At 43.0% G+C, this 19,685-nt stretch overlaps 2 protein-coding genes across 2 annotated transcripts; both read left to right on the plus strand.

Moving 5' to 3' along the window:
* Positions 1-5,129: 5,129 nt before the first annotated feature.
* On the plus strand, positions 5,130-8,140 carry creg1 (cellular repressor of E1A-stimulated genes 1). Its single transcript, XM_024408539.2, has 4 exons — positions 5,130-5,488; positions 6,291-6,410; positions 6,518-6,718; positions 7,045-8,140. The coding sequence occupies exons 1-3, from the start codon at positions 5,195-5,197 to the stop codon at positions 6,716-6,718; spliced, it is 615 nt and encodes a 204-aa protein (XP_024264307.1). The 5' UTR covers positions 5,130-5,194; the 3' UTR covers positions 7,045-8,140.
* Positions 8,141-8,436: 296 nt separating this feature from the next.
* On the plus strand, positions 8,437-19,650 carry cd247 (CD247 molecule). Its single transcript, XM_042319445.1, has 7 exons — positions 8,437-8,734; positions 17,960-18,060; positions 18,179-18,226; positions 18,318-18,392; positions 18,497-18,526; positions 18,623-18,712; positions 19,019-19,650. The coding sequence occupies exons 1-7, from the start codon at positions 8,674-8,676 to the stop codon at positions 19,082-19,084; spliced, it is 471 nt and encodes a 156-aa protein (XP_042175379.1). The 5' UTR covers positions 8,437-8,673; the 3' UTR covers positions 19,085-19,650.
* The last annotated feature ends 35 nt before the right edge of the window (positions 19,651-19,685 follow it).

Genomic DNA, 19,685 nt, shown 5'->3' on the forward strand with positions numbered 1-19,685 from the left:
AATGTAACATTTTCATTGATTTGACTGAGTTACAGTTCATATGAGGAAATAAGTCAATTGAAATAAATGTATTAGGCCCTAATCTATGGATTTTACATGACTGGGAGTACAGTAAATGATGTTGGAGGCAGCTTATGGTAGAGCAATGAACATTTATCTGGCAACAGTTCTGTTGGCAGGTAGCCTAGCAGTTAAGCGTCTTAGGCTAGCAACCAAAAGGTTACTGGTTCAAATCCCAAGCCAACTAGGTAACAAAAAAAATCTGTCAATATTCCTTTGTGCAAAGCAGATAACCCTAATTGCTCCTGTAAGTTTCTCTGGATAAGAGTATCTACAAATTGACAAAAAAATGATCCATGCAGTTTGCATGCTCCCTCAAAATTTGAGATGTGGCATTGTGTTGTGACAAAACTGCACATTTGAGAGGCCCTTTGTCCCCAGCACAAGGTGCACCGGTATAATGATTGTGCTGTTTAATCAACTTCTTAATATGCCACACCTGTCAAGTGGTTGGATTATTTTGGCAAAGGAGAAATGCTCATTAACAAATCTGTGCAGAAAATGACAAACGCTTGGTGTGTATGGAACATTCATGGAATCTTTCATTTCAGCTCATGAAACATGGGACCAACACTTTACATGTTGCATTTTTGTTCAGTGTAGCAGTTTGTAGAGCATGGGGCTTGTAACGCCAGGGTAGAAGGTTTGATTCCCAGGACCAGCCATATGTAAAATGTGCTCATTCATGACTAAGTCTCTTAGGCTAGAAGCATCTGCAAGATGGCATAGTTTAAAATGAAACCTTCATTGTATGAGGTCCACCATTGAGCCAAATCAAGTTGATTGATTAAGTAGTCACTGAATGATTTTAGTGGACCAGTTCAGTTGACTGCGTTGTCAACTAAGACCAGTAGAAATGTAAAGCAATTGAAGGGGTTCAACGGTCTAGGAGTTTACCCAATTGGAAATTCTAAAGGAAATGTTTTCCAAATCAAAGTGTATTACATGGTCAGGTTTACCACCAACAGGAGGGAAACAAATCACCCCAAATATTGAATTTGTCAAATGTTGAAATGGCCTATGGCTAGCCCTATTCTTAGCGTTTTCGAAGAAAGAAACGTGTTTTTTATAATGGGAACAATTACTGGTAACTGATACGCCTGGATTTGAGGAAAAAAAAGTTACGCTCGCGCCCAATCAGTGTTGCCAACAAATTTTCAGGCGAAGTTGCTAGAGGCGGGTCGATTTGTTGCTAAAAGTTGCTAAATGACGTTGTGACGTCATTGCGCGAAGACGTCATTACGTATTAACGTACAACTGCATCGTTACGTAGAATACACAATAAAGTTACTCAAATTGACTGTCCATCTCGGCGAAAAATATGATTGGACATTTGTTCGTTTAGATTTGTTTGTTTATCATATATTTTTATTTGTAAAAGTAATATAAACAACACATTTTATATCATCAGATATTTTTATTTTTAAACAACACACAATTACACATGATTGAACAATTACATTTAATTTATTTTCTAGTAAACTTACACATTCTGAACAATTATAGTTTTAAGCAGTGTATTGGTAGTTAACATGCTACCTAACTGATCAACAATTATAGGTACAAGCTAATAACAAGGTATATATGCTATCTTATTGAACAAGCAACTTAACTCAAATAATGATGCATGTGCTAGGCAGCTCTCTCCAGGTTGTTGTGCTGCTTGGCTGGCTAGCTGCTCAATGGTTTCCTCCAGATATTGCCACTGTTCTCGCACACACTGCAGTACACACTGCCACCATCAGCTGTGTGTCTCCGCCAGTTCCAGAAAGTCCACTCCTTGCATACGTACTGAAAATATGATGAATCATAGATCATCTTCACTGTCCAACTGCATTGTTGCAGCGTAGCCTAGTGGTTAGTAACTGAAAGGTTGCAAGATCGGATCCCCAAGCTGACAAGGTACAAATCTGTCGTTCTTTCCCTGAACAAGGCAGTTAACCCACTGTTCCTAGGCCTTCATTGAAAATAAGAATTTGTTCTTAACTGACTTGCCTAGTTAAATAAAGGTAAAATAAAAAATTGTCACGGAGCTGGAACCAGCAGTAGAGGATGGAGTGGCCTTAAAGCTGTATGCTGCTGTGGTGCCAAACTGCTGCAGAACTTCACTTGGTAGTTTATGCTGGTAACAGGTATCACCAGCCAGCTTCAGTCCATACCGCACCAGGAGTATATAGTTGAGAGTGTGCAGTGACATTCTATTTCTTAACTTTGAATTGACCACACTCATTTGGCTGAACAGCCGTTCAACCTCCGCATTTGAGTGTAGCAAGGAGAGGGCAGCGAGTGCAGCTTTGCACAGTTCTTCAAATGGATTTGACCCGGAAGAGTCTGTGTAGTTATTGACTTCACTCCAAAACTCAACTGTATTTTCAGTTGAGTCCCACCTAAACAGATGGATGTTTCTCCAATGGGAAACAATTTTATCAATTGTTTGGGGCTGGTATCCCAGTAGCTCAGCTACTTTAATAATTTCACTGGTGCCTTTATTGTGCTTTAGTGTTTCCTTAACACTGAATAAGGCCATGTGTCACAAGGCTTCAAGGTTGTTTGGGAGCCTTGCTTGCAGCTCCTTGCTTAATGCAACAATGTAGTTGATGCACTGTCTCCGAATGACCTTTTTGTCCTCTGGCGCAAGACTGAGTTGGTACACCGTGCTCTCTAAAAGGTACCCAAGGTATGGTAATGGACTGAGATGTCCATCAATGGCATCCTTCAGGACATCCATTTTTGCCATAGGGTTGACTACTCTGCTGCAAATTGATGTTAAGAGGTATACCAGATTGTCCTAAAGCTTGACAGGATCTGTTTGCTCTCCCTCAAATGACTTCACTGCAAACTTGTACGTCAGACAGGATTAATTTCAAGAACGTCAGGTAGACATAGTTGGTCTTGTCCATGTATGTAGCGTGGAGCACATCCGCCATGTAGTAATGCTCACTGGCCTTGGTCACCTCAAAGTGGAGTTTCAGTTCTTCCCACTGGCTCAATATGAGTTGCCGCAGGCTCAATCGATAGCCAACGTGTGGCACACACTTTGGTGATCTGCAGGGGTTTCTGGCCACAATTAATGATACACTGCTTTGTACGCCTCGTGCCGTTTTGGGGAAATGGAAAACCAGTTGTAGGTTTCCCTGATTAAGTACTCAACACTCCTAGGGATGGTTTCTTTGGATGCTGCACTGACAGCCAATTGTAAAGAATGTCACACACAGCGGATGAGTACCGAATTGGGCAATGCACATTCTTCCTTTAAAATCTTGTGCACCCTGTTGTGCACCTCAGTCATCACAGACACATTATCAGTGCCAATAGCCGGAAGATTCTCTTTTTTAAGGTTACACTTCTCAAGAAACTCAACTACCACCTTTACTGTTGATTCTGCATCACCCCCCTCCAATTCAACCAGCCCGAGAAATGTGGACACAATGGTTATTTTTTTAGCACTGAAATACTGAATCACCACATGCAGGTATTTTGAGACTCTGACATCAGTGGACTCATCTAAAAGGAGACTGAACTTCTCATCCCTAACTTCTGATGTTACCCTTTTGAGAAAACAAGGAGCCAGTACTCCCCTAATAATTTCTGTGCACTTGGTGCGGTGCATTTGGAAGTTTGTTGCTGCCACAGAATCTGGGCAGCTTTGCAAGCCATACCTAAATGGTTGCATGCTAGCATCTAACAATGCTCCGCAATGGCCATTGCCATAGTAGCTTCTGCCCTTTTGTAGTTATCCACTTTCTTAACCAACTGTGGTAATGTAGACTGCGTTGTGGGGTTGTACGGTTTTGCTTTATTTATATGCTTTGCTGTAGCACAATGTTTTTGATGTCATACATTTTTGCAAGCATGTCTGATTTGCACTACGCACAGTATGCCTGACAATCATCCCCAATTACTGGCTTCAGCCACCTTTTAATTAAATTCAGGTACAGACTCCCACTCTTTTCTGTACTTCTGGCTATACAATTTTGATTGAGCCATGTTGATTGATGTTGTAAGTTCTGTTCAAGATCAAACATTTGTGACCAACTATATTCATTGGGTTTTGTTGGATCCTGTGTTTTACATTATAGCAATTACCATATATATGATTGAATATTATCTGCTGTTGGCTTGTGTGGATGTATGTATGTGTTATGCAACATAGCTGACTTGAAACATTGTTAAAAGCTTCTGGGCCATGGGCCTTTCTCATGATGGAAAAAAGACAGGAACTGTGCAATGAGTTAGGGGTGGCACATTCAGAGCGTGGTGTTGCGAGAACAAGCGGTCTTTTGTTAGATAACAGGAGCCAGGTGCGAGATAACGGTATGGAGCATGAGAGCCTGGATGTTCTTCACATCTATCAACAGAAGCGCCAAGAGGCGGGGACCCGCCTGAGTGCCTGCAATAGGCTGAGCAAGTTTAAACCACGCCCAGTCTCTACTGTGATAGGCCAACAGACGTGTTGGAACTGTCTATCACAGTATAAAGAATACTGTTTACATACATCTTGTCTGTTCTGCCCTGCGTGGTATTACAGTGAGCCCAGCCCGTATATACGAAAGTTGCATTTGCCATTTATTACTTAGCTAATAAAAAATACATAGTATACAATCGGTGACTCATTGTTATATTTATCCTGATACCAGATTTGAATTTACGCAACTCTAACAGTTTGTCTCGTCAAAAGCATACTACTGCTGCTGCAGTCAGCCAACAATGACTTGCAATTTGCTGAAATTACTGCTGGCCTGTTGCTGCCTGTGCACGAGCTGAGCGCGTGCTGGTGACGACACTTACAATGCACTTTTGCAGCCAGGCACGTGTGTTGTGACTGAGTGTGTGACAGGAAATCGGATTTGTGTCATTTAGAGGGAAAATGCATTTTAGCGTTTGAGTCACTTTTCAAAAGCTGCTAAAAGTTCCAAATACATTTTTAAAAGTAGCTACATTTGTGGCTAGGTGCTGGTTGAAAAAAAGTTGCCAGGGTACTCTGAAAAGTTGCTAAATCTAGCAACAAAATTGCTAAATTGGCATAACTGCGCCCAGTTATAAAGTCACATGACACACGTCCCTGATCACGTGACCGCAGCGTACAAAACACTCCTCGTTCCTTTCTTTCGACGTTCTTATACCTCAGTGGTTTATGGAGGAGATGGAAGTCAACATGAACGCAATGCTGGCAGCAGGGCTTCTACTGCTTTTCGCTATGCCCGGAGAACTTTACAGAATCCCTCCGCACGAGGAAGTCGCCAGGATGGCTAGATTCGTCGCCAACCAGTGCAACTGGGCTTCCATGGCCACAATATCGACCCATGAGCCAGTGCAAGGACAACCCTTCTCCAATGCGTTCTCTACCAGTGACGGACCTGTTGGGTCTGGGACTGGGGTGCCCTACATGTACCTCACCACTATGGAGATCTCTGTCCAGGATTTAAAGGTGGGTAGGACAATATTTCTGTCAATTGCAACGTAGGAAAGGTATGGATCACTGGTGCCAACAATGTCAAGACAATACAATAATGTAAAGTTGATGACAGATAAGGTTATTATTTGCATGATGTCGCCTACTGCAAGAAAAAGTCCTTGTTCCATTTGTAGTTGACACTTTATTTCCATTTAGAGCCATGACTGAAAGTTGTTAAATTATGCAACTCATTGGCCCATCATGAGTCAGCTGCTTTTGGGGCGTGACACAGCAATTTTTTTTGTAATGACGTCATATTTCAGTCTTATGTTGACTGTGGCAATGAATTGACAGCTCCTAGTCTGACCCAGCCAGCACCATGTATGCCAGTGTAACGGATGTGAAACGCTAGCTTAAGTTAGCGGTGGTGCCCGCTAAAGTGTTTCAATCGGTGACGTCACTTGCTCTGACAGTATACACACACACACCTTGAAGTAGTACTTCCCCTTGCTCTGCAAGTGCCGTGGCTTTTGTGGAGCGATGGGTAACTATGGTGCAGAGGGTTCGTGCCCGGGTATGGGCGAGGGGACGGTCTAAAGTTATACTGTTACACCAGTTTGACACACTCTTTGGGCTCAATTCAGTCAGATCACCATTAGCCAACATCCGCATGAACTTTGTTAGAGCTGTCAAATTCACAAGTGGCTCCTGGCATATACCTAAAGCCATAGGCTAAACTTTTGACCTTTTCTCTAATAAATGACCTACATGTGTGCCGCCATTCAAAAGGGATGTGCTGAAGAGTAAGGAGATACTGACTGACTGTGTGTTTCAGGTGAACCCCCAGGCTTCCTTGTCCATGTCCCTGGCCCAGACAGACTTCTGTAAGAACCAAGGATACGACCCTCAGGATCCCCTTTGTGCCCACATCATCTTCTCTGGCTCTGTGCTGGAGGTGAGGGTTAATGACATACAATCACACACACAATCAGTCTCACTCACTTGCACAGTGTTTATCTTCATGAATCCTCACTGTTCTGTTTACCTGTGTGTTTCTGACAGATTAACGGTACAGAGGCCACCTTTGCCAAGAAAGCCCTGTTCAGTCGCCACCCTGAGATGGTCGACTGGCCCACCGACCACAACTGGTTCTTTGCCAAGATGAACATCACCAAGGTGTGGGTTCTGGACTACTTTGGAGGGGTAAAGACAGTCACCCCAGAAGACTACTTCAAGGCTACACCCTACAAGAGACACCACTGAGTGAGTAGCTATTGATGCTTTTCTCTTGCCTTTGAGGCCCTGTCCAGAAACAACCCCTAGCCTCTGACACTGGATCAGTGACTAGGGGTTTCACTGCCTCGTGCAAATAATCTTAGGATGCACTTTTGTGGAGTGCACCTCTGAAACAGAGCCTGATTGGTCAGATGTCATGGAGTTTGATCAATGTGTCATCGATTATGGTTTATTGTCAGGAATGAAAGTAATGAATGGCACTAGGTGCACGTGACAAATGTACTGAGTCACTGTTTTAGTTCAGTGGCTTCAGAACAGCTGACCGTTGTATTTCTGTCTTGTGATTCTTTTAGGAGGACACCACAGCCAGTTTGATGAGGAATCCTAAGTGTTTCATAGTGATCTAGAGGGCAGGGGAGGATGGACCCAATATTTGGAACAATGAAGACTTTTTAAAATTTTCTTCCCCCAACTAAATTTGCTCAATAATGGCCATTTGCTGACTTCCAAATAATGTAATATCTACTGGGGTGTCTGTGGGGGAAGGGGATGGTTTTTGAATTCAGCGTTTCTCTCATATGCTTCCAACTTAAATGAATGGCTATAGGGATGGATCTCTGTGTGTAATTGTGGGTTATACCCTTTAGGAAGCTCTATTGTTGTGCAATATAATTATTTTAAGAAGGACTGCCTTCGTCGTTAGGGAGTTCATTTGGCTTTTGTAGTTATAAGAAAGAATTGATGGCATCTCTCCCATGTGAGCAGTCATATGCAGTGTTGTATTTTTACCACAAGAGGGGGAGGTGTGATGCTTGGTACAGACAGAAGCAATTGGCTTGAAGGGTAGTTTGACCAAATGACATATGTTGTAGTAGTATGGAGGTGATTTTTGGGGTATGCCAACAAGGGTACCACCACTCTATTGTTTTTGGACAATGCCACCAATAAGCTGTAGCAAGGTAAACACACCCACATTCTGGGTGGCAGACGCTAGCTCCATAGAATACCTTTTAATGTAGGTATCCATCAAATTAAAATAAGTTGTAATTTGGGTGAACCATTTCTTTAAAGCAGAGGAAAAACATGACGCTCTTGTTGATTTTAAATTGTGTGTTATAGTTAGTGGTATGTGTTGATTATGAAGCATTGCACTTGTCATCTACAAATCCATTTCTCATTTTACAAGTAAACCTTTTTTAGTCTAGTCTTCATTTAATCAGTTTGGGTCTAATTAATTTCAATTCAATATCATGCCAAAATATAACTGAATATGACATGCATTTAAAACAAAATATATTCAGTTTTACAACATCACTTCTGATTTTTGCTGGAATTTAAATACATTCTTTGTATATTTTCTATGTGAAATAAGTATTTTTTATATATATATAGATTTTTGTAAACAAAATGATGGATGGTTTGTATAAATAAAGCTATATTTTGTATGTACTTTCCTTTGTTCTTGTTAAATGTAATATTTCTCATTAAATAATCAGGTTGGTTTTCCCATGTAGGATGCAAGTAAGCATGACTGGTCACACTGGGCTACTAAGTAGATGAGTCCAATACAATTGTATAACACAGCCCTTCAGTCAAAAACATATTCCTCTCAACATTGACAGGAAGTACCACCTCTGAGTAATGAGAAGGAGCCATGTCTTTATAGTTGAGGATAAGGGAAGTGTAGGCCAGGCTGAGAGAGGCGTGTGTGTCTGTCTTGTGTAACCAGGTGGAGCAACACTAAGCCACTTCCTGTACGCTAAGGCGAGGAGCCGCCAGCGAGTCGAGGCATCACTCAGCCTCAAGCAGCTGCTGTAGGAGGACAACACCACCCCAACACAGAGAGAGACAGGAGAACGAGAGGTTGCCCACAAAACCCAGCTTTGGAGGGCCATCATCCCCCAAGGCCCAGGAAGACAGCAGAGAGGAGTGTGGGACGGTTTCCAAGAGAAGGGGCTCGACCGCACCCATCCAGAGGAGCGATGGACCCTCGGAAGTGGACGGGAGGCCTGCTGGTCCTGTCTACTACACTACCCTATGTCGGTAAGACCCCTCCAAACCCTGTTTCTCTTTGCACCTGGGCTCATCCCTGACCCCTGTCAATCGGTGCTCAACCATCCGAAGCCTCCAACAACCTGGTATCATCAAAGAGCTGGTGTAACTCTGTAGTATTTAGCTGAAAGTCTAGTTTACTCATTATAGACCATTATACAGCTGTACAGGCACCCACTCAAATGGAGTCGTACTACCTATGATGCCTGCACGGTGCTTTGAATCCCGCTGGGTTAAACACCGCTCACTCACGGTGTCCTCCGTTTCTCAACAAGAGTCGGCCATCTTTGATGAAGCAGGAAAAGACAAATGAGGGAGAGCAAAACACAGCGCTGTAGTCATATAGAGGGTTTAATAAACACAAGAGTTCCAGATTCTCACACAGGTGTTTAGAACCAGGGCATATTGTTAGAAGAAATGCTAACTTGACCCATATTTAACTTCTTGGCCCTGAATGAAGGGACTTTTTACTACCACATTTACTACTCCATCGTGTCAATGCCCTCACGTTGGTTTGGATTGGCTTTCAAATGTTACGTTACTGTGAAGTGTGTGTGATCTGTATTGTACACAAGTGAACAGACGGACAGAGACCCGGCTCTGACTTTGAGTTGGGTTTTGATCATGTGGAGAATACAGAGGTGTCTGCTGTCTCCTTCCACTCTGATTGTTGTGTTCCCTCATCAAAGGTTGAATATTTTTTTTAAACAAGCCAATTTAAAACATCTACCTAGATTTGTTAATTCCAGTAAAATGATCATATTCTTGTTTCCTGTTCCAACAGTCATTCGCAAACCCTCACTGTCAGTGTAAGTTATGATATTGTTGTTGTATTGTTAAGAAATAAGGCCCGAAGAGGGTGTAGTGTATGGCCAATATACCATGGTTAAGGGTTGTTCGTATGCACGATGCAACGCAGAGTGCCTGGATAAAGCCCTTATCCGTGGTATATTGGCCATATACCACAAACCCATGAGGTATCTTATTGCTGGTATAAACTGGTTAGACATGTAATTAGTTTGAAAATAAAAGAGAGCCGCACACTCTAGGAGCTCAGATGTAAACATTATACCCTGATGAAGACAGCTTGGCTGTCGAAACGTTGGTAATGAAATGTTTGCATCTGAGCTCCTAGAGTTTGTACTCCGCTAGCCAGCACCTCGTCTTAATAGGTGTGCGTTTTCTTTTTCTTCTAAACATGTAATTAGAACAGTCAAAATAACTTTTGTTATACGGTCTCATACCACGGCTTTCAGCCAATCCGTATTCAGGGCTCGAACCACCCACTTTATAATATAGTGCAAAGTATATGGTGCATTACACTCAATCAATAATAATAACAATAATATTATTATATTGAAATTAGGGATAGTCTATCTGGACAAATACTGTTTTCATTGTGAGTAGCTATATACCTTACCATTACCTTGTCATTATCACTTAGCACTGTGCCGTAATGTTCTACCAGAAAGGGTAATGTAATCATAGAACACAACCAATGAAATAAAGGTTATGGTAAGGTTTAGAAAAGGAGGAGAGAGAGCATCATGATTAGACTTTTTCAACTTTTTTTTTCTCTCTCAAAGACAGAATGAGGGGCACTTGAAGAATATCTAATGCAGAAATATATTTTGGCTTGGTTCACGCTAACAACGAAATTGCTAATGATTACTTCATTTAAAAATATTTATTTCATAATTGTAACTTTCTGGTTTTGCAGAGGCAGTGTCGGCGACGTAGGGTAGTCTACAGTATGTGTGAGCGCTCGGGCCCCGTTGTCAACCAGTTTGTATTTATTAGAGATCCCCCATTATCTGCTGCCATTAGCTACTCTTCCTGGGGTCCAAACACATTAAGACACTTACATCACATAAAACAAAATATAAAACAGTACATCATATAACATTATTACACCACTACATATCTACAATACAACATGTATAATACCACCGTACAACAATATTACTGTGTGTGTGTAGAATGCGTGTGAATGATGGTCAACTCTTTATTTAGATAAGCAATTTAAAAAGCTGGAAAGTTTTCTGGTTACTGTACAATGTGTTTAAATAATGGTGGGTTCTTTTGGACAATGTACAAGTTTCCTATTCGGACAGTAAAGATGTATAGATTACGATATACTGCCTAACTGGACAAGTCCTCTCACACACTTATTAGAGAACGTGTCAGTGTTGTCAATAGCTTCTCCACTTTGCGCTTTATGATTTGCTCATTGTGTTTGCATTAGAGAAACAATCAATGTATTTCAACCTCTCCATTTAATTTTCAGTCAGCGGTTCTCTCCTTTCTGCCAGTTGGCTGTGCCATTTTGGGGAAGCTTTGTTTTTGAACCCGTCATAGAACAGTGTTTGGTGTGAGAGAAATTACTGTAACCATGACAGGGTTGGGGTTCTCTCTCACTCATGTCCCACTGAGACAGAGAACCATGTAGGAGGGCCTTCTGTTTCCGCTCTCAACAACACAAGAGTTTTAAAGTTGATACTACCAGTTACACTATTAACTAATTAAATCCCAATGACAAAGGCGGGTCCATAAAATCTGAAATGACATGTAATGATATTTATTTCATCACAGTGAGCAACTTTTGGGGTTTAAGATGCAGTTTATGTAAAATTACAAATGTGTTGATTTGCAGAATTTTTATTTAAAAAATGCAATGGTCTATTCAAAATGTTTTAATGCAATTCATCCAACTAAATTGCACGCTTAATATTTGCCTGCGTGTTAAACTAAACTATGCTGTCATTGCTCAACAGGTTCTAAAGACTGATCAACAATCTCTGAAAATAAAGAAACATGTTTTTTTACTACTCAAATCATCTGATTATGTAATTGAAACATAAACAGTCTCTTCAGAGGCAAAAGCTGAATGGAAATGTATTCACGTCTTCAAAAAGAGTTTTCCGTGGGTGAAATCACATCACTCAATGACGGTACATCAAAGTTGCTGAGTGTCACTTTTTAAACAAGGATTTTAACACACCTACTTGTTTCTCTCTTTCCAACAAACTTCTACCGAGAAATGACAGATGTTGATGTCACCACACTGCAAAATAATCTATCAAAACAACGATTTCAGTCAGTTTCCTTTTAGGAGACCAGTAGATAGATGGTATGTTCCATCAACACGGTCACTGCAGTACATGGTGCTAAAGTTGGCAATAAAAGACCTCAGCAGCAAACTCTTTAACAACAATTAAAAAGCTTGTTACCTTTGACCTTTACATTCAAATTGTCACCGTTTACTTGTGGCCACTGCACTGGTCAGGCCTGAGATGGACTAGCCTGAGGCTACTATTCAAACAAACACACAATCCTTGTTTTATGGGTGGGCTATTTCAAAATGATCTCTCCCCTTAATGTAATAATCAATGTTGGATTCACATACTCAGTGAAAAACAGGCTAGGGTCCCACACAACGTAGACAAATTCAAATATTTCTGTTTAAAATATTTTTTTCTTGCAAATTCACATGCATACATTCACACACTCAAAATTGTGCAATATATTATACAACTGGACTCTGTAGCGTTTCAGGGTTTGAGATACGAACTCTGACCGCAATGCAGAGAGACCGAGATATGGTCTTGTAGCGATGCAGCTGTTTCTTAAAAATGGTTATTAGGAAACAACCTGCGGAGCTCATGTCAGGTCTGATACACCCACCCCCACCACCTCTATCCATGCCCCCCCCAGCCTCTCACTGACAGCTTCACACTCAAAGCTTCCTGTGTCAGATATCACTTCACGATGATCTGCGATCTACTTGACCGTAATCATACCTCACGTTTCATGGTGCTGGGGTTAATCACATTACATTTAATGTCCTGTCAGTAGGCCTCTTACAGGACATGCGGTTTCTCCATAGCCCTGTAGTTCAGAGTGTGGGTGTAGTTGACCCTAACTTAAGGTGCACAACATGTAATCAGGGTTAACCTTCACTAGAACTTGTTCACATGTAAATGTGTCGCACAGTGGAAGTATTGCACAATATGGTGCTATAAAGCATCACATTTGAGTATGAAGTGATGAAGAACACAGAATTTTTTTTAGTTCATCACGTTAACGTTGACATTATCTGGAGCAAGTACTTTGAAGTGGAGACAAAGTATTGCTGTTCCTGCCATGTGTTTGGCCCTTTCTGCAGAGGCCCCTGAGGAGGCTTTAACCACACTAAGGTGTACCTGTGGTGGGAAGGGAGAGACTGTCTGTGAGGCGACCACAGCCATGATAATGGCAGTGCTAGTGATAGTGGAAACGTCTCCCTCCTAGGTCAAAAGACAAGTTATTGAAAACAAATCAATTGTTTACTGAATGACCTCATTGTAAATGTTGTTTTGTGGTATGTACACATTAAAAGGTGCTACAAACACAGAACAATTTAACATTTTTTTATTTAACTAGGCAAGTCAGTTAAGAACAAATTCTTATTTTCAATGACGGCCTAGGAACAGTGGGTTAACTGCCTGTTCAGGGGCAGAACGACAGATTTGTACCTTGTCAGCTCGGGGGTTTGAACTTGCAACCTTTCGGTTACGAGTCCAATGCTCTAACCACTAGGCGACCCTACCGACTGTTCATTTAGTCAATCACTCACTCAATGTCCAATTCCGCTCAGTAAACTGTAGGCCATCTGTCATTGAACATCAGAATCATCTTTTATTCCTACACATGCCCAGAATATGACTTGGTGCTGCTAGCAATTAATAATATAGTGAGAGAAACAGAATGTACACAAACTGCTCTAGTCATTCAGATCCACTTTGTCCAACATCCGCACAGCGGTCGTTTCGGAGGTGCCGGAGGTAGGACTGCGTTAGAAGCTGTCAAATCCACAAGCAGCTCCTGGCATTATACCTAAAGCGGACATTGCCATTGGCTGCACGGAGTGGCATGAACAGAAATCCCATGCAGCCTTGTTTCTAAGTCAGAACAGTGGAATGTGAGATGTGATCTACACCTCCATTATGATGATAGAAACTATTTGGTTGAATGTTTTTCAATGTGAGCGTCATTATTTCTATACAGCCTCCACTTTCTCCTTCTGAACTTCTAACGCCAGTGGGACAGTGTGGCTTCGTGACAATGATCGCAAGAGCAGCTGCTCGCCGATTTGTTGGCGCCAGCGCAGTTCCACCTCCTTCGACAACGGCGAAACATCCGCTATGAGGGTGTCTGCTATCGCCGGTTAACCCTTGATCTGATTGAAGCCAGAGTTTACATACATTATACAAAAAAGTCAAGTGAATACAGTTGATGCGGTGTGCAACACTGTGCACCGTGCCTCAGTCTCTACCGTTTACACTGAGTGTACAAAACATTAGGAACACCTGCTCTTTCCATGACAGACTGACCAGGTGAAGCTGGGATCCCTTATTGATGTCACTTGTTATATCCACTTCAATCAGTGTAGATGAAGGGGGGAGACAGGGTAAACAAGGATTTTTAAGCCTTGAGACAACTGAGACATGGATTGTGTCTGTGTGCCATTCAGAAGGTGAATGGACAAGACAAAACATTGAAGTGCCTTTGAACAGAGTATGGTAGTAGGTGCCAGGCACACCGGTTTGTGTCAAGAACTTCAACGCTTCTGGGTTTTTCATGCTCAACAGTTTACCGTGTGTATCAATAATGGAGTCAACATGGGCCAGCACCCCTGTGGAACGCTTTCGACATGCCCCAACGATTTGAGGCTGTTCTGAAAGCAAAAGGTGGTGCAACTCAATATTGGGAAGGTTTTTCTAATATTTCTACACTCAGTGTATATTATGTTGACCTAAGACTGCAGGAAAAATCCCACACAGGATCTGTAGGACTTTGTTTTAAGGGTCAGGGTGCAACTTTATGCTTCTGATTCCAGACTTTCAACAGCTCTGCCTCCGTCCCACTTTCAACAGCTCTGCCTCCGTCCCACTTTCAACAGCTCTGCCTCCGTCCCACTTTCAACAGCTCGGCCTCCGTCCCACTTTCAACAGCTCGGCCTCCAGCCCACTTTCAACAGCTCTGCCTCCGTCCCACTTTCAACAGCTCTGCCTCCGTCCCACTTTCAACAGCTCTGCCTCCGTCCCACTTTCAACAGCTCGGCCTCCGTCCCACTTTCACACTCGGCCTCCGTCCCACTTTCAACAGCTCGGCCTCCGTCCCACTTTCAACAGCTCGGCCTCCAGCCCACTTTCAACAGCTCTGCCTCCGTCCCACTTTCAACAGCTCTGCCTCCGTCCCACTTTCAACAGCTCTGCCTCCGTCCCACTTTCAACAGCTCGGCCTCCGTCCCACTTTCAACAGCTCGGCCTCCGTCCCACTTTCAACAGCTCGGCCTCCGTCCCACTTTCAACAGCTCGGCCTCCGTCCCACTTTCAACAGCTCGGCCTCCGTCCCACTTTCAACAGCTCGGCCTCCGTCCCACTTTCTGAGGGTAAACGACAGAACAGACAAAGGGTCAGGAAGGATGAAGGAAATACTTTGACATTGTGATGCTGTAGTCTTTACACAGAGCAGACCTCAATGAAACAATTCACAAATGACCATACAATCTAGCTGTGTTCTATAGCTGTTGCTGTAGGTTTTATTATTTGCACAATTAATTAAATACATTTTTGGGATTCTGAAAGGCAAGGAAAACCAGCCGAATGTTCAATTCTGAACTCAATCATCAAGCTGCAAACATTTTGAATTGAGTGTATCTTTTAGTCTCCTTGGATAAATGCATTCACTAAATGACTACATTATTACTTGATTAGACTAAGAAAGCATTTCCTGTGTTAGTGTTTCGATGAGGCCCCTCTTACAAGGTCCTAACAGGGTCGTCTTCATTAGCGCACACCTTAGCAAAACATTTTGCAGCAGGAAACGAAAACAAATGTTTATTATTGGACAATTTCAGGTGGCCCCTCCGTGTTTGTCTGTTATCTTCCGTCCAGGTACCTAATGAATACAACCCAGCACCAGTCTGCTACTGGAGCCCTGACCCTGTCTTCTATGAGTCACATCCTGTGTTCTGCCATGGCTTTTAGTGCAGGTGACATGAGGCGAAGGACCATTTTCTTTTAGGCTGGTTCAACAACCAGTACAGTGCTGCTAATGTAGCCGGACAAGTGCATCAGACCACATATCCTCCCTTTCTCATTCACTGACTGACACATGTAGACTACTGCATATCCTCCCTCTCTCATTCACTGACTGACACATGTAGACTACTGCATATCCTCCCTCTCTCATTCACTGACTGACACATGTAGACTACTGCATATCCTCCCTCTCTCATTCACTGACTGACACATGTAGACCACTGCATATCCTCCCTCTCTCATTCACTGACTGACACATGTAGACTACTGCTCAGCCTCCTCATTCACTGACTGACACATGTAGACCACTGCATATCCTCCCTCTCTCATTCACTGACTGACACATGTAGACCACTGCATATCCTAGACCCTCTCTCATTCACTGACTGACACATGTAGACCACTGCATATCCTCCCTCTCTCATTCACTGACTGACACATGTAGACCACTGCATATCCTCCCTCTCTCATTCACTGACTGACACATGTAGACCACTGCATATCCTCCCTCTCTCATTCACTGACTGACATGTAGACTACTGCATATCCTCATTCCCTCTCTCATTCACTGACTGACACATGTAGACTACTGCATATCCTCCCTCTCTCATTCACTGACTGACACATGTAGACCACTGCATATCCTCCCTCTCTCATTCACTGACTGACACATGTAGACCACTGCATATCCTCCCTCTCTCATTCACTGACTGACACATGTAGACTACTGCATATCCTCCCTCTCTCATTCACTGACTGACACATGTAGACCACTGCATATCCTCCCTCTCTCATTCACTGACTGACACATGTAGACCACTGCATATCCTCCCTCTCTCATTCACTGACTGACATGTAGACCACTGCATATCCTCCCTCTCTCATTCACTGACTGACACATGTAGACCACTGCATATCCTCCCTCTCTCATTCACTGACTGACACATGTAGACTACTGCATATCCTCCCTCTCTCATTCACTGACTGACACATGTAGACTACTGCTCAGCCTCCTCTCATTCACTGCAGGTGCAAGCAGACAGCAGATTGCAGTAGAAAACATCTCCACATCTACAAATACATGTATTATTACTAAACAGCAAGGGCTCTGTGCATGCAGACAGTTACCTGGAGGTCACATGATCATCCAGACACGCAGATCAGGAAAAAAGGACAATTGTGAACTTTTCTGAATGTGGAACACACACACACACACTTGCCTCTGTATTCACCATCCTGAAGGTCTCCTATTGTCCCTCTGAAGGTAAACTCAGTTCAAGGCCAGGTGTTCCTAATGTTTGGTATACTCAGTGTATACTGTATACACTTCTTAAGAGCTTACTGACCACAGTGTTTGTGTCTCAGCCATCCCGAGGCCTGACCACAGTGTTTCAGTGTCTCAGCCATCCCGAGGCCTGACCAGTGTTTCAGTGTCTCAGCCATCCCGAGGCCTGACCGCAGTGTCTCAGCCATCCCGAGGCCTGACCGCAGTGTCTCAGCCATCCCGAGGCCTGACCGCAGTGTCTCAGCCATCCCGAGGCCTGACCGCAGTGTCTCAGCCATCCCGAGGCCAAACTGTTTGTAGATCAGATACGTCCTAGTGGAAATGACAGATAAGGAGGGGGGAGGGTGTATTTTGCAGTCCATGGACTGATACCTATCGTTTGGATGTGGCTGATTTGGTCTCTAAGCTTTAGTCAGTCCTAGTACAAAGTAAGTTGGAAATAGGTCTTTGCCATATAAGTAACAGAAACACACACCTGGGGCTCACATAGGCAGTTATACCACCTCAGACTCAGAACGTGTTGCAGCTGAGGAAACCACTGAGCTAGATACAGCTCCACTCACCCCCACCACAAAAAGGCTTAGAGTCACAGCAACCACACTGAGCCTGACTGTCATATGACTGTCTTCCTGAGACGCACAGAGAGAGAGAAGTGAAAAAGTTAACAAACTGTTTCTGTTCAATGTGTGTGTGTGTGTGAGAAAGTGAGTGCACATAGACACATACCCACTCTCGCACACACACCTACTTCCATTCACCTTCCTGACATAATCTTTCTACCAGTGAGGGGTGGGTTTTACCGGGGGTGTTTGTGTGTTCTCATTAATGTCAACCTCTCCCCTGCAGAGGCGGCGACCCCACTGTACGACCCTAAACTCTGCTACATTCTGGACGGCTTCCTCCTGCTCTACGGTCTCGTCATCACTGGACTGTTGCTCAGAGAGAAAGTGAGTCCAAGTTTACACACCACAGATGCAGATTAACCTCTAACTGGATATATGGGTACCAGTTTTATTAGGACCAGTTATTGTCTCAACATCTTTTGCTGATCTCTCTGTCTTGTAGTTCTTCAAGTCCAAGGGCAAGATATTGGAGGATGATGATATCTACACTGTGAGTAGTCGTGTGTGTGTGTGTGTGTGTGTGTGTGTGTGTGGTGGTGGTGGTGTTGATGATCCTGGAACACTGTCCCTGTGTTTTGTAGGATCTGAAACCCACGGACGGGGGCGGTTATGGACGAATAAACAGAAAAGATCCAGAGAGTGCAACGGCACGCGATGTAAGTGTGTGTGGATCTATATGTCATGTAGAAGAATGAGATTCGTATTACCCCAATCATGCATCAAAAGCCTGATTCTGTGTACCTTTTTATATTATTCACAGAATCGCAGGAATAATGACGACACTTACACGGTAAGTGCATTACCCAACATACAGTATCATTTCATGTTAGTTTAGATATTATAATAGATATGGATGTTTCTCATAACTCACTGTTTCCCTCCGCAGTCCCTTAAAAAACCAACAGACGACACGTACAGGGAGATCGCTGTGAAGGACAAGCAGCGCCGCAGGAACAAGAACGACCAGGTGTACCAGGTGTGTAGTGGAAGTTTATTTGTGGGATGCACAGGATACACATGGTTCACACAGTCCAACGAAACGCTTACTTGCACGTTCCCTATTGACCAGCTCCACCGCTGAAACCAACCAATTAACAAGGCCCGAATACACAAACAGCCCTTTCACTATTAGTTTCTCTCTGAGGGGACAGTGGTAGGGAAGTAGATGAGAGGGAAGGAAGTGTGCAGTGAGAGGTTTGGAACAAAGTGGACGAGGCAAGGGTTTAGTGAGAGATTTGGGATGAATCCTAGTTGACTGTGTCCCCCTCCATCTCTCTATCAGGGTTTGAGTGCCGCCACCAAGGATACCTATGACTCTCTCCAGATGCAGCCTCTTCCTCCTCGCTAACCGAAACATCATGGAGGATCACGCCTCGTCCAGCGGTCTCTCCGTTTTGCCTTTCTATCTGCAACCAGTATACTGCTACAGCGTTGTTGTATGCAACAGTTACATATCCCTCTTCTCAAATCATTTTAAATTGGTGAATAGTTAGTTATTTACCCACCAACATCTAATAATCACTGATATCTACAACAGTCCTTGTTGTGTAAAAAGTATGTTTGCAGTTGTGTTACTCCCTTTTTATCTTTCAGGCTCTTGTTGGAAAATCTGTAGACTTTTGCGCCAGTAACAATTTCATAACTGTCTTAATATATGAACTTGATAATATTTTATCACTTTAGCTCGTCTCTTCTCCCCATACACCCCCAGTCTGTAACCTTTGACCCTGACACTCATTCTACCAACCCTTCCTCATTGGCTACTGCTTTTCTAGTTTATACCTGGAGTAATGTAATTAAAGAATAAATATGTAGGTTGTTATTTTGCATACAGTGTACAGTGTAAACTTTCCCCTCATGTTTATAAGAAATAATGTGCCTCAGCACTATAATAAAGCCATTACAAAGATCTGATTATCAGGTTTGTCCTTTTCTTCTGCAAAGGAGAG

Source organism: Oncorhynchus tshawytscha, unplaced genomic scaffold (assembly GCF_018296145.1).
Source record: "Oncorhynchus tshawytscha isolate Ot180627B unplaced genomic scaffold, Otsh_v2.0 Un_scaffold_4246_pilon_pilon, whole genome shotgun sequence".
NCBI classification, from domain to species: Eukaryota; Metazoa; Chordata; class Actinopteri; order Salmoniformes; family Salmonidae; genus Oncorhynchus; species Oncorhynchus tshawytscha.